We start from the raw sequence: 15383 nt of genomic DNA, 5'->3' as shown, positions 1-15383 counted from the left end.
ATAAAAAGTTACCAGGACTCTTTGGGTATGGCAACACAAGTACTTATTTGGAAAGCAATGCCAGTTTGTGCAGCTCCTGCTCTGCTACATCCCTGTTGACTATGCCATGAATTGACTCAGGGAACTGAATTGTTGGACAAATAATTTGGCAGACAGGTTTATTTTTAACTAGGGTCAGTTACAGTTGTTGAGTGGAAGGGCTGACACCCAGTGGGAATGACTGCTGTAGGTTGCTGTGGAAGGAGGGACTGGAGCTTGGCACTGCTGTTCAAATAAATATATGTGTAACTGTGCCCTTGGGCTCCGCGCCCAGGTTTTATGAGACTGGATAGAAGCTGGAATAGGGAAGTGGTTCTGTTTGTTAAATAATTAAAACTTGTTATGAGCAACTCAAATGCAGGTAATCTTGCTGACTAATCATTTTTTCATTTCTGTTGAGTCATTCTGGTGGCTTTGAGTGATTATGAGTGTGTTTTTTGTTTCTTGTGGGCTTTTGGTCATGTTTTTTTTTGGAGGGAGGTGCGGATGTGTACCAACACTTTCAAAACTGAAACTGGAAGGAATTGCTATTGCTTAATTTAATTTCTGTATGGGATTGGAAAAGCAGAGAAAGGGAAAAATGCAATTCGGTGTTGCAGCCAAATTAGAGTATTCATCTTCAGTTTTGTAGTTTCTTGCATTTCTAAGAATGTGTCAAGTTCATTTGTTTAGTTCTTATATTAAAGCATCAAAGTACTGTAGTTGAACAGCATTTCAGTTGCATGAATAGTTTCTTTGTATAACCTTGAGAAGCTGTATCACATGGGATGAATTGTGCATGTGTTTTTTGCTTTTTTTGTAGAATATATGTTGATCAAAATCTGAGAAGTGTTCTTGGGGTGTCTGGTACCTGCCAAAGGTTCACTCTTACTGTTTCTCTGATAACACTTGTTCAGGAGCTTGTGTGTTCCTTTACGTTGAACTAAAGCAATGAAGATAAACAACTGTGCTAGCTGATAATTTAGTAGTCCATGTAGTTTATGAAGCAGATAAATGAAAATCTCTCTCTCTCTTTTTTTTTTTTTTTACTGTATTGTATTTTCTTTGGTAATGAAATGTCTGTCAGCTTGTTGCCAGTTCATACTTGCAGGTTATTGTATATTTGTGATAGTACATGAATTCTGCAACATATTAAAGTAGTAAATAAAAGAAGTGTTTTGGACTGCCCAGACTACACCACCTCTTTACTTATAATAGGTATTTAATAACGGATAATAATTTTTTTTTTGGCTGTAAAACTGAAGTTTGTCTGGTCTGCTTAAAAATCAAGCAAAAGGGTTCTTAGTGTTTTCTTTGTGATGCTTTTACAGATTTCAGTAAATATCCCTGTTGCAATTTTTTTTTCTTACTCTTCAAATTTTCAATTTTGTTTCTCAGTTTGTATTCAGTTACTTGACTAATTTGAGAGTACCTTTCTATTCATCCTGACTTAAAAATAAACAGCAAACATGTTATGAAAGAGAGCTGGGTATAACTGTGCAAAATGTATTGTTGACTTGAGGAACTCTGAAGTTCTAAGGAGCCTCAACTCCTCTACCTTAATTCTTAGAAGTAACTGAAGGCCATGCTATTATTAAAGAACGTAAAGGAACCTGTTAAAAATTCAGCATGGCTGTAGAAGATAGTATTATGCACTGGTAAATGTGTAAAAGAGTATGTTTTTTAGAGACCAGAAGATATCAACAGGCTGCAACTACTTTGAAAGTCATGGGCTGACATGTTGCATCATCTTCACATAGTGGTAGTTCTGCTTACTAAAATGTGGTTTGTCTTACAAAATATATTCAGGGCCAGCTACGTTAAGATTTCTGTTAGTTCAGTTGTACAACTTTATAGTGTGATAATAACATGATATATTACAGCATAGCTCATGCGGATTATCTATACTTAATATTAAGAAGTAACAGGAAACCTTTGCATAGACAGCAAATTAAAATTTTTGGTAGACCTTTTAAAAAATACAGTATTGGTGGCTGAAATTGAAGAGCCATATTCAATCTGATTATATTTTCCTATGAGGATATCGTCTTGCAATGGACAAGTGATGCAGGTAATTTAAAAAGAACCCACAAGTTCAGTGAGTGTTCATTCTCTGCATCAGTTGGCAACAAGAAAAGAATGGTGCAAGAAAAAGCCCATAGCATCTGATTGGCATCTGTTCTCAACCATTTCTGTAATTGTCTACGGTTTAAAGAAACCAGTGGTAATAGATACTGGCAACTTCCAGCATAAGAGTACCCTGACATCTTAGTTGTCCTTTTTCGGGGCTGAGTAGGATTTTGGGAGGGCTGTTGGGGCACATGTGTATAGGTGTAGTTCTGCAGCTTTGTGTCAGTATGGAGTACACGCAGGGTGAAATATTTGTTTACAAAAGTTAACATTTACTTACATTCCATATCAAATGAAGGCACTAGCCTTAGAAGGAATGGCTAACTTGACAGACTTCGGTAAAACTCTGTAAACTGGTAAACTAGTTGGGAACTGCTGGGGTGTTTGTATTTCTGTATTTCTCCCTACAGATAATATGTAGTAAGCTATCTCTGATGAATATATTTTTCACAAGCTTTGTGGTAAATAATCATTTGGCTGTTTTCTGTAGACGTTTATCCCTTGCTTTTTGTTTTGTGGTTTTTTGCTCTTGCAAAGAAGCTCTTAATTCATCCTCTCTAATATGTAAATTTTGCTGGCAATGAGAAACTAATAGTAGTGCAATTAGGAATAGCTAGGGGACAAAAGTTTGTACTACTAATTGTAGACTTAGCAGGCATTTCATATGTAGGAATTTGAGCAATAAAGAAAACATGGCATTTTGTTCATCTCTTTCCAAATGTAGGACTGTGCTAGTTTGTTGGGCAAACTGTGTGCAGAACCTAAGGGCATGGATGTTTGAGGAATAGTTCTAGCTTTCCACAGTAGTGAAAGGGACTCTCTTTTTCCAGGGATGTATTCTGGTATGTGCCATCTAGTCCAGTGGTGACCACCATTACCTTTGTTTTGACAAAGGTAATGCATAACTTGACAATTAATATGTATGATCCTAGTGATAAATTTATTAGTTGCATATTGTAGAAACTGTGCAGCAGTTTTTATGAAGGATGTCAACATGTAAAGAATAGTAACTTTTGATTGACAGGCAAGAGAATATTGCATATTCTGCCATCTGATCTGCATCAGTCAGCCCTTCTCTAGTTTTGCAGCTCGTTTGCTCTAACTGGACTCTAGACATGTAAGAATCTAGCTATATGGATCAAGTTAGTAGATCAGCGTTTTGAATTGTAAATGCTATTGGGCATATTCCTGTGTTAAAATAAAATACATTAATATGCATTCTCTCTATAATTTATAATAATAGTTATGAAATGATCATGTTTTAAATAGTTCTAGACATATAGACTCTATGTGTATACCTGAAAGTGGTTTTATGTTTCTTACAGCTAACAGAAGATGAAATTGCAACTATTCTGAAATCTACTCTTAAAGGACTTGAATACTTGCACTTTATGAGAAAAATACATAGAGATATAAAGGCTGGAAACATTCTTCTTAACACTGAGGGACACGCAAAATTAGCTGATTTTGGCGTGGCTGGCCAGTTAACAGTGAGTACCTGTGGAAAGATCTTTTGAAAATGCTCTAGTGCTCCTAACCGTGTTCTTTTATTTTTGTCTTTTCCTTATAGCTTGAATTTTGTGTCTGAGGAGTGACTAGTGGTAGAGCTAACATTCTTTATCATGATGACTATTTAATTTATTGCTGGGCTATTTGGTTTTTAGTTGTTTATTTTTATAACCCAGTGTACTTCAAGTGCCTGATGATTCTGCTTAAACTTTTCTTTGAGGTTTATGATCATTGGCACCTGTTTGGCCTCTCTGGGCGGATGGGCTGAATCTGTTTGGTCTTAATTGGAAGTCACTACCATTTGACCTTTGGGTGGCTAATTTAACTTTTAAATATAGACTTCATATCAAAAGAATCTGAAAATAAGCATCTCTGTTTTAATTGCATAAATAATATAATTACAGGATACAATGGCAAAACGTAATACTGTTATAGGAACTCCGTTTTGGATGGCTCCTGAAGTAATACAAGAGATTGGCTATAACTGCGTGGCAGACATCTGGTCCCTTGGTATCACTTCAATAGAAATGGCTGAAGGAAAGCCTCCCTATGCTGATATTCATCCAATGAGGGTAAGACTGTGTGGTGGTGTTTTCTTTGTTGTATTAAAAAAAACAAAAAAGTGAAAAAACCCATATACTGGAATCATAAAACTATGTTTATGGACAGAGATTTTAAGACTAAGGATTTTTACTCGCTGTCTTGCTTCCTATTTACTGCAGTTTGCCTATGTTTTAACACGACTCTGCAAGGTTTCAGAATGTCTTTGTCTCCACTTGAGAGAGAACTAAAGGAGTAAGTGCTTAATTGACTTGAGGGCAACATATAGAGTCTATTGCGTACTGTACCTGCTCTTGGAGAGCTCCATAACCAAGAGACCATCCTCCTTTGAAAGGGAGTTTTGGAGTAAAGACGACGTAAAGAAGGATTCAGAATTGGCCTATGTGAGCATTGCTAATATTAGTGACCCCTGACAGTTTTTATTTATTACTGGCTCTTAAAGTCTGTTACTGAATTAGTTTACTTTTTGCAAAATTAAATGTAAATAGAATTAGTTGCTTTATGAGTTGTAGCAGTTATGAAGAAATTGTTTGGAGAAGTTCATGGGGAACAATATTTATCTAGGAATAACTGTTGCTACTGTTAGTCATGCTTTTATTTTTTTGAAATGAGCTATAGAATCGCTACAGTGATAGCACTGAGAATCAATAAATACTCTGTTCTTGAATTGTTTATATCTAAGCCCCGTTGGTATTAACAAGGCACTTTATATTGCTAGAAGCATATTTTTTTAATCTTTGTGTTTTGCTGCAAAAACGGCATGCATACTAGATTGTTTTATTCAGTTTTCTTTTGCTGGTGTCTCATATATCAGGATCTAAATATAAGGGAGCCACCACAGTTGAAAGAGAAGCTACTTTTCATATATAATTACTGTAAGGTGACGCATATATGAGTTCAAGTGTGTTTAGTGCTGTTGGGTTCTTGATTTTTGTTTGTGTGTGCTTTGGAACAGAGATGTTCCCTGAAGTTTTATGGCAACGTGGAGCTCAGTTAAAGCTAGTGAGTGTTTTGCAATTGTAAACATTACATAATTTTGGAAATAAAGCTTAGTAATTTTCCTGTTCAAACTGAAAATACTCAGCTGCAAGCTGAGAACAAAATAAGCTCTGAAGCTTGTTTTTAATGGAAATTTAATTTAAGATGAAATAATATTTAAAAATATTTCAAAGAACTGTTAATTTCAGATTAAATACGTTTGATCATGCTGCGGGTTTTGGTTGTACTTTTAAAGAAAATGTCTTAATTACATCTAAGTTCATTTTAACAGTATTATATGTAGTTGCAGTAGCTGTTGAAAGGTGATGACTACATTATCAGAGAGGATTTTTATATGCTTGACAATAGTAGCTTATAAATCAAAGGTCTCTGAGTTTGAAAGCTTGTGAATCTGCTTAATTCTCGTAATCAATGCTATCAAAGGCCAAAGTAATTTAACACAACAATTCTGGATTACGTAGAACATGTGTTCTTGTTAATAAATTACATTATGGTTTTTAAGGGCTTGTGTGCTGTTAGTACTCTTTTGTATATTTGATACCTATAGTTTTTCTTAATTTTTATTAGTGAGTTGTTACAGTGGTTAACAAGAAATACACAGATTTAAGTTGCAATAGTTTTCCCAGTGTCATATGATACAGCTTCACAGGACTTTTGGACATATGTAGATGCTTTCCTACTTTGTTTTAGTTATGACATAGAATTGATACAGGCAAGCATGAAAGCTTGGGCAAATTTTCATTACTTTTTCTAGATGTTGCTGGAGTTCTGTGGTATTTATGTAAGGCACAATTTTGTTACTTGGGAATGCATGTTGAAATTACCATGTGCACTATTTTGCTGTAGGCTGGTTGGCACTGCCACAAAGGTAATGCACTGCCAGTAGGCCATTTCCTTGTCAACTGCATTTACAGCTTAATAGAAATATTACATGACTTTGTTAAACAAGTGTTTTGGCAGAGAGGAAATAGCAGATTCCATGCAAACAAGCATAGCTTCCTCTGCTTAACCACACTCTAGCTACTCCAAAGAATTGTACTAGTTTCAGCTGGGAAAAAATGAGAAGTGGGGGGAGGGCAAAATGGAATTCCATGTAGGGGGACAAAACAGCAGTTTTTTTCTGTTTAAGTATTCCAGTTTTAGTATATTTGACTCTGTGTCATCAATGCTATTTCACTTGTTTCTGCTGCAAATCTGAGTTCAGCAGAACCTGCAGTTGTCATACTTGATTTGAGGCTCAAAGGTCAAGACCATTTGCCAGCCCAGTAAGTCTAATGCTTTATTCATGTAAGAATTATGGAACGCCTCACATATTCCATGTCAGAGTCCTTTGTGCTTTCGCTAATGATGAGAAGTGAAACTTCTGTATTTTCTCTTGAGTTTTCATCAAAGAAGAAGTGTTTTCAAGTAGTTTTAAAGGAGGAAGAAATACAGACGTCCTCAAGGTTGGCCTAAAACATGGTGATACAGCCACTGGAAATAGCAAGGAATTTGCTGATAAGTCAAAAACTCAAACCTAGATAACTTAACCCATCTAGCAGGGCTAAAAGCATGTCGATTGCAGTAGTCAGTGCAGCAGCCAGGGTTAATGTGGCTAACAGTGTTTGCATCTGCCTTTGATTGCTCTGCAGGGATGAGCAGTCATGGATTTATAGTGGAGCTAATTAAAGGGGGCTTCAGTGTGGTTCTAGAGCAAGACTTAAGCTCCTGCTCTGAAGCTGCAGTGATATGTTTTAACAGCTGCGTTCCTGTGTCCCCCATTGACTGCAGCATGTATGCTGTCCTGTTCTGATGAAGTATTTATGTCCTACCACTGTCTGAATTTAATTCAAACCATTAACTGCTTTGTTCAGTCTCTCCTCTTCGTGCAGTATCTGTCTGTATTATTTCTGTTTGTTTCTAAATTCCTCTTTTTTTTTTTTTTAATCTATAATGGAAGTGTAAAGATGGCACTGTTTTGCGATAGTGGTTGTGATCTTGCTTTTTGGTAAAAATTGGTAACGTGCTTTTGAAATACCTTCTGCTTTTGCTAATCAAGCCATGATCTCAAATTTGTGTTGTAAAAGAACTGTTTCTGGTGGAAGATCCTTTAAGCTGCAAAGTTTTTACTTGATCATAACCCAACTACGTCTGATATTTAGCTTTGTTAACAAGTAGATTAACAACACTTTGCCATAAAGCTAATTTTAAAACTTAAGAATGGCTGTTTTTTTGGGGTCCTTTCTCTAGGGCCACCCTTACCACAAATTTTCATTATATTCACGTAATGACATGATCACTTATTCTGCAAGGCTGTGATTTTCATGATCAATTTAAGCCAATTTAAGTGTGGGCTGCTGATTATAGAGACAACCAATCCCTAGCCAAGTGTTCCTGATCTTTCTGTTAAGTGAACACTAGCATTTCTGTGGCCTTACATGGCGTTAGATAAAGGAACTGATGTTCTGAAAAGTTAACCTTACAGAAATCTGCTACAACTGCTCTTTGCAAGGTCAGTGCTTACTGACGGGTGGTGTGCTTCAGATAAGTCCTGGTTACTCTCTTTCAAAAAAAAAAAAAAAGAGCAGAAGAGCCCACCCCCTCCCCAAACTCTTTTCTTTCATGCTTATCAGGCAGCTGCAATAATTCACGTTGCTGTGGTATGGAAGAAGCTGGTGGTAGATGTGTTTTTCAACACTTTACAGTATTGGCCTTTGTTTCTTTATAGTGAGGTTTGGTGGAAATGGACATGTGGGCATCACATGTTCTGCAGTGAATTGGAGGAAGCCAATTTGAACTGCTTCCATTTGCCTTAAGTCCAATCATGATATTTATTTTTCCATGGCACTTACCCAGATTATCCATGCCTCCTGCTTAGCCTGTGTAATTTCCACCCTGGACTAATCTGTTTGTAATAACCTTTTATTTCTGATGTATCTTATAACAATCTACCATTTCCCAGTTTTTTATTCTCAACATATTGCATTAAAACTGGAGATTGAAGTGAGAATTATTGCTGTGTAAAGCTGCAACAACTAAGGAGGGTGTCATGTTGAGCATCACTGTCTGATTGCGACCAGTTTTTCAATCATTGAGCAAGTGGTTTCCTCTATGCCTTTTGTGCCAGAAGTTGAAGAGAGGGAAAAAGAAAATCTACTTCTGGTGATATCAGGTGTCTTTCTGTATAGTTACTCTTGCATTTCATCTCTCCAACAGATGGAATTGTCCCCTTCGTTTCTATTATTTTCTTTGAGAGTTCACCTACCTTATCTCAGCATTACTGTTATTGATTTAGATAAGGTTTGTAAAAGTGTATTATATGCTTTTCTTATTTTAGTGTTTTTGCTTATCTTTAGAAGAGTTTAATTCTAAAAGTCTTCTTCCTTTTAAGAACTTTCTGTGAGACACTTTTTGTTAATTTGTAACTTGAGATCTTGCCTGCTGTTTCTAGATAGAGTGAGCTACTATTTAGAGAGATTTAAAATATGGATTTTTGATTGTATATTACTGTTTATTTTACTACCTTTTCAAAATCTCGTGGAAGAGTGACAGTGAGCTATGGCAGGACTCACTGAATGTGATTCCTCGGGGAGGTCATAATTCAGTATTTCTGTTGTGCATTCTGTGTTATGATAGGTCCCTTACAATTAAATATCCTATGTGCTTTTAAGCAACTTAATGTACTAAGGTTATTTTAAAATAGTAAGTCTTGAAAAAGCATGTGAGACCCTAACACATCCAGTTCTTTGAATGGTAGCAATGCAGATAGTTCAAGGAACAAAAAAATGTGACTTCCCCTTCCTCTGGATCTTCCATTGTGTCTAACCTTGTCTGGTCTTTCTTAAAAAATCTGATTTCTCAGGACAGGATTTTAGTGTGTGTTGTCTTGCACAATGTCATATTCATTCTAAATTTGTAAGTAATAAATGAATATACAATGTAAAATGTATGTTTATAGTGAGGACCTAAGACACTGATGTGATATGGTTGAGGCAGTAGACTAGAACTGGAGAAGCATATGTGTCTTGCTGCAGGCTTCCCAAAGAGCTGTTGGAAGACCTTTGGATCTCTCTAGGCTTTAGATGGAATTTTTATGTTTGCTTTAAACTTACCTACATGCAGGCAATGGCTGCAAAGGGGTGGTATTCCTACCTGTTTCCATGCATTTTCACCACCTGTTTCTGTTGGAACAAGCATTTAGGTGGGCACATGATAAGCTGGATCAGAAAATTGATCCATCTGACAATTAACCAAGTAACAAGAAGTAGCTTTCACTCATATTGTTAACATCGTGCTTGGACTAGGTGGGGACAAACATAAGTGGCTGGAATCGTTAGGAGAATCGGGTCATCCCTTTTTGGCTATCAGCAAAGTTGGTGCTGAGGCTGACTTAAAGTAATTGCAAAACCAGAATCTCAGTTGTCCATTTGTAAATTTATTACGATTAAAACTAATGTTTCCAGGTACTGTTGTGCTTGGGAGCTATAGCTGTAGATGCAGTGCTGCCATGCTGGTTTTGCTGCTGTGGATTTAATTTACCTTTTGAATTCAGAGGCAGTCGAGGGGAAGGAGAGAGATTGCTCTTCCTTTTTCTGATAGACTAGTAAGTGTCTGCAGACTGCAAAGCTTTTCTGGAGATGGCGCTTACAAATGCCTGTTGTAAGGGACAAACTGACTTTTTTGTAGCCTGTCCTTTTGGACTTTTTCTAGTTCAGCATATCAATAAAATGAGACAGGGTTCTAGACCTTTCATGGGTAAGTGTCCCCCCAAAAAGCCTCTCTCCTTCTGCACCTCATTTGTTCTTCCATCTTTAAATGCTGTTGCCATGATACAGCTGAACTTCATGGGCTAAACTTCCCGTGGCCTTCTGTTTGCATGCAGATGCAGGTGTTGTTTTATATTTACCTCTGTGGTACTATTTATAGCTGGAACTTCAAAGAGATGTTATAACTTAATTCAAGAAAAAAAATGAGCACAGTTAATACCAGACAGTATTTGTCTAGCAGAAAATAAAATATGTTCTCTATATAGATTGGGAAAAAAAGAAAAATAAACCAGTGTCAAAGGAGTTGCTTCTTGCATACATCACCACGAGAAATGCAACTCCATACAGTAATAGGATATGTAGCATTTTTTCTTTGAGATAGTAATAGTATTATGTGCTTCAAACTAGTTGCACCTATACTAATACCAGTGCTGGGTATTGTATCTTTGGTAGTTTTCTTTTTTTGTTCAACAACTTTCTTTTCAGGGTTGAACTCTAAGGAACTGTGACTTGCTTTACTTAAGGGATTTTAAAGAAGAAAGCTTTACATTTTCATTTAAAAATGCTACTACTTCAAATCAGTAAGCAACCTGTCCACCTGCTCTGATCAAAACATGAATAATCGTTGTATGGTGATTTTTGTATGAATAAAAAAAACAGATGAGACATTTCTTTCAGCAGTACATTTAAAAAATAAGGTGCCAAATGCTTTTTCATTCAAGATTTATTTCACTTGTCAAAATAAACAGAGATTTAAAATTTATTTTTTTTTTTAACCTTGATGAATGATCAATGTTTATAGTGAACAGACCTCTTTACCTGAACTGCTTCTGGTGTGCTATGTTATTGTTGAGGTGCAGGCCAGTTCCTAACACCCTGTTCATGATTTGACTCCTTTCAATGAGGCTTCTGGAATTGAGGGTTTAGAAATGTTGGGCAAATTAAAATAAGTAATTGTGTACATTTGAAATTCCACATCTGTGTATATTCCATTTTTTTGTGAGAAAATACCTGATGTGCATACCTAAATAAGATATTTTTGTAGACTTTGCATAGAACCTTAATATCACCAGGAAGGTTGCTCTTTCTGTAAGTTAAGATGGCAGTTAGTGCTTGCTGTAATTGTAATGAGATTTGGACTTGGTTGCTTATTCTGTCAGCATTCTTTAATAAGTACACAAAAGCAAGTTTTCTATGTGTTGTTATATGTAACTTAACTTGAGGAAATAAATTTATAAATTTTCTGGAATACAATTAAGGTACCTGTTAACTATTGTGGCAACGTCATTTTAACTAAGTGAAAGGAGCCAGTTTTTAGGTATTTGGTAGTTTTGTCAATTTGACATTAGTTTTTACTGTGGTTGAGTTATTTTTAGCAGTGGATTGAAATGAAATGAAGTGCAAACTGATCCTGCAGAAAAATCATTGTTTGTCAAAGCTGCATTTGTGGCTCATGGGCAAACTGCCCATAGAGCTGCAGAGATCCTGTTCTATAGATTCGCACCCCCTCCTCCCAAGATATTTATGTATCTCCGAACTTAAAGTTATGATTTTAGTTAAAATGTGCTCGGTGTTCACTTATATATAGGGTAATCTAGGGAGGGTTCAAGTGCATTCCTCTTTAGGCTCCTATTCTTTGTGGAAATGCTAGGCATAGATACAGACATAGTACCCTTTGAACATAACTTCTGTTTAAGTATTTAATGCCTGCAGGATTCATGGAGGAAGCAAATTTCAAAAGGATTTAATTTGCTTATTTGCTCGTGACCAGCCCTTCTATGGACTCACTGTAGAGGAGGCAGCAGGGAATATTCTGATGAGTGAGGAGGTCAACCCAGGCAAGCACCCCCAGGGTATAGTCTAGTTTCTTGTGATATAGAAATATAACTTCTTCCCGTTTTTCAGCATGCCTAGCGTAGACTTTTAATGAAAGCACGGCTTTTATGTACCAAGCATGGTTTACCCAAATGAGATAAACAGAGTAAAAGAAATAGTATGTGAGTGGTCCTCGGACCCTGAAGACAAGTTTAGAGGTGTCCAGTTGCAAAATATATGAAATAAAGCCTGTGATATTTTACTTATTTTCTTAAATTGCAATCGATAATTCATTGTGTGACTTTACCAGTTTCAGTTACATGCATCGAGCCTCCTAGAGAGTGATGTGCTAGCACGGCAGCATCCAGTTTCCAGGACTCAACATCAGCCCATTTCATGTGGAAAGGAGAGTTTTTGTAATACTGTGGTGAAAGCAAGACAGGAAGAATTCCATTTGTCCTTTGGCAAAACTTGCAGATGATAAAAATTTTCTCCTTGATACTCCAAGGAACTTTTTGAAGAGGTTTTGCCACATTGCTTTATCGAGAGCCTGTACTCTCTTCTTCCCACAGAAAAGACTGACAGATCTTTCTGGTTTATCGTATTCTTGAGAGTACAAACCACATGAAAGGCTGGATACAAACAGTAGTTCAGTTCTCTCTCCCTAGAGATTCACAAAGGGGTGCAGGACTGGCTTGATAATCTACTTTCTTTTAATCAAGATACTGACAAGGTAGTATCTGATTATTCATAGAGAGGAAAAATGACATAGAGCAGGATGTAAGGAACAGAAGAAAGTAAAAGATAGGGATAACAGCAAGCAGAGTTGGATTGAGTCCAGCTTTAGAAATCCAGAAGATGCTACTGTGGTAAGACAGGGGAAGCTATGTGAAGTCTGGAAGAAGAGTTCACTAATGAGAGGAAATCAGTGCCTTATAAAGGTTCACATTCATTCACATTTGTTTGTCTAATCAGCGCAGAATGATATGATACTAGCATCGATACACATAATACGAAAACACTAGATTAGTTGAGATGTGTACGATGATTAAATCGGAAGATGACAAGGCCCTATTCCTGTCCACATTAAAGCTTTTGAAAAGTCTACAGTCTGATGTATGTAGTTGTTCTCTTCCTGTACGTATTGCTTTTCTTATCTGCTCTTCTTTCTTGCATCTCTCTAACTTGTTTTTCCCTTCAGTGAAGAGATGGCTTGAAAGTTCACGTAGTAAAACTGTTGCAATATAAATAAAGTGCAGTTGAAAGTACTCGTGGTTACAGAATCTAGCATAAATGTTTCACTGTGGTTCCGAGAATGCATCTTCAGTCCTTCGTATCACTAGAATTTTTTTGGGTGAAATAAATAATATGTTTATTACTGTTAAAAGTATAATTTATAATTTCTTTAATTTTTTTAATGATACTGGGTTTGTTGGTTGCATATGTGTGCAAAAAGGAAATGTTAATCTGTCATGTGTAATAAAGTAGCAGAAGTGGAGAATATTTGAAATTTGGACTGGAACTGGAGTTTAATTTGAATTAAATGGAAAACATTTATTTCATGCTTCTAAATGAGGATTTAATTAAAATTAAATTAGTTCATCTTCTTAGACTTACCCTTGAATAGGAAATTTGAAACATACTTCAGTTGATGGTTGGTTTTCTCTGACTTTGATTAATCACTTTCAAAGTAAGTGGAGGATCAGTACAGTAATTTCATAATTGCACACAAGTGAGTTAACTTGAAACTTTAACTAAAATAACTGTAAAGGAAGTTTGATGTTGGTTAGTTTCATGTAACGCTGCGTATCTTCTGTGTATGATTCAGATTTTTAGAAGTGCTAATCTGAAAAAAGGACCATACCAAGATACTACCCATTTATTTGCAAGATACTTTAATAGGGAAATGTTTGACCTGGGGATATTATTTTTCAAAGACACTGGAACAGTAAGTGGAGGCTGAATGAAGCCACGAAATTGATGGAAGGATTCTTGATGACTCCTAGTGAGCATTGCATCAAGCCCTACATCTGTAAGCATTGTTAAAGATTATTTGATAGAACTGTTCATGTGGGACAAGCCAGGCACGTATTCAAAAAACCTAGCGCAGCATAGGTTAACATTGTTCTCTGCTGCTGAGCTGGCTGCTTTTGCCCTGGACAAATGTTAAAAACAAACAAGCAAACAAAAGCCCAGCAAAAAGCTCATTCAGAAGTTTTAAATCACTGTAGATCTGCTCATTTGTGACCTTAGCAAAACTGTAAACATAGCTCAAAGTGCAAAGCAAAGCTATTTTGCAACTTGAAGATCTCAAGAAAATTTTATTTGAAATGGGCAATCGGTAGTAAATCATCAAGATGCGTTAAAACTAGAATCACAATTTTAATGTTACAAAACTTTTTTACTAATTATCTTTACACACATTCTTATTCGAAAAAGCTTTTCCATCATTTGTACACATCATTGTATACTGAATGTATTCCATTTCTTTTTAACTTGCACTATCGACTTGGAAAATTACTCAGCAACGTGTTTATGCATAGACGTAGGAGAAATCCTTTTACTAAAAATTCTACAATACCCTGCAGGAGATTGCAAAACGTAACACAGATTTCAAAACTTTTAAGTGAAGAGCTATATATATTTACTATAGATGCTTCTATTTATTTTTATTTTTATAATCTTTCAATTTCCAGGATTAACACAAAATATACAATGTTAATTTTTATTCAGAGGTCTGGCAGCTAGCTTTATTGAAGAGGAGGGAATTTGTGTATTGCTTTTAATCGAAGTAGGTCTGTTTGGATTTTTGTATGTGACTAGTGTCTTGTTAAGCCAAAAAAGAACTTAGTAAATAATTTTAAGAGTTTCTTGGAAGCTTGAATCAACGCTTATTTATTGAAGTGAATTATATGTTCATTTTTTCTTAAACTTTGACATGTCAAAGTTTTCTGTCAGTTTAGCTAGTTAACTTGGATGAAGTGCTTTAAAGGGACTTGACTACTATATCGCCAAATTCTTAACATGTTATTACACTTTTTAAAGGCAAAAGTATATTTACTTGCATTTTAGTTAAAGGGATATTTATTTGATTCTTAATCACGTGGGAGAAAATCGCGATCAGATTAGGAGGAAAATATTAAGCTTCTGTTGGTACTTACTGTAAGATTTTTAAATGCTTTAAGTCTGTACCGGTTGTTTACTTCGTTTAAAAAAAAAAAAAAATCTTAAAAGATTGCTTAGATTGAAAAGGAAGGTAAAATTTGGAATGGAGAAAGCTTATTAAAGCTGTATGTACCCTGTGTCTGTCTTAGTATTATATTGCCTTAAAATGTACACTAGGTCATTTTTAAAGAGGATGATGCGTATTTAATGGAAGAAATTTATTTAAAGGAAGGGTTGCCAACCGGTCTAAATTTGTTTCAGTTAAAATTTGATGGTCTAAAGACAACTTATAATCCTTTTCTTGTTATAAAGTATTGTCAAATTTGTAGTAGTATCAGTTAAAAAGTTTATGGAAACTTTGTTTTAAGGTGGTTTAAAAGAAAACTAAATCTTTAATTTGTATTTGATGGCACCTGTTTTCATTTTGTTTCCCTGGCAACA

The 15383-nt window shown here is 35.7% G+C and overlaps 1 protein-coding gene across 1 annotated transcript in view; it reads left to right on the top strand.

The window, feature by feature from the left end:
* The window catches only part of STK3 (serine/threonine kinase 3), a 143208-nt gene that overhangs the window by 29764 nt on the left and 98061 nt on the right, over positions 1 to 15383 (top strand). The window contains exons 5-6 of the mRNA XM_074577510.1: positions 3474 to 3638; positions 4062 to 4229. Of these exons, the coding sequence (XP_074433611.1) occupies positions 3474 to 3638; positions 4062 to 4229 (333 nt within the window). The remainder of the gene's footprint in view (positions 1 to 3473; positions 3639 to 4061; positions 4230 to 15383) is intronic.

The sequence above is a fragment of the Larus michahellis genome, chromosome 2 (genome assembly GCF_964199755.1).
Source record: "Larus michahellis chromosome 2, bLarMic1.1, whole genome shotgun sequence".
In the NCBI taxonomy this organism is placed as follows: Eukaryota; Metazoa; Chordata; class Aves; order Charadriiformes; family Laridae; genus Larus; species Larus michahellis.
Note: the sequence above shows the minus strand (reverse complement) of the source record. Positions and strands in the feature narration are given on the sequence as shown.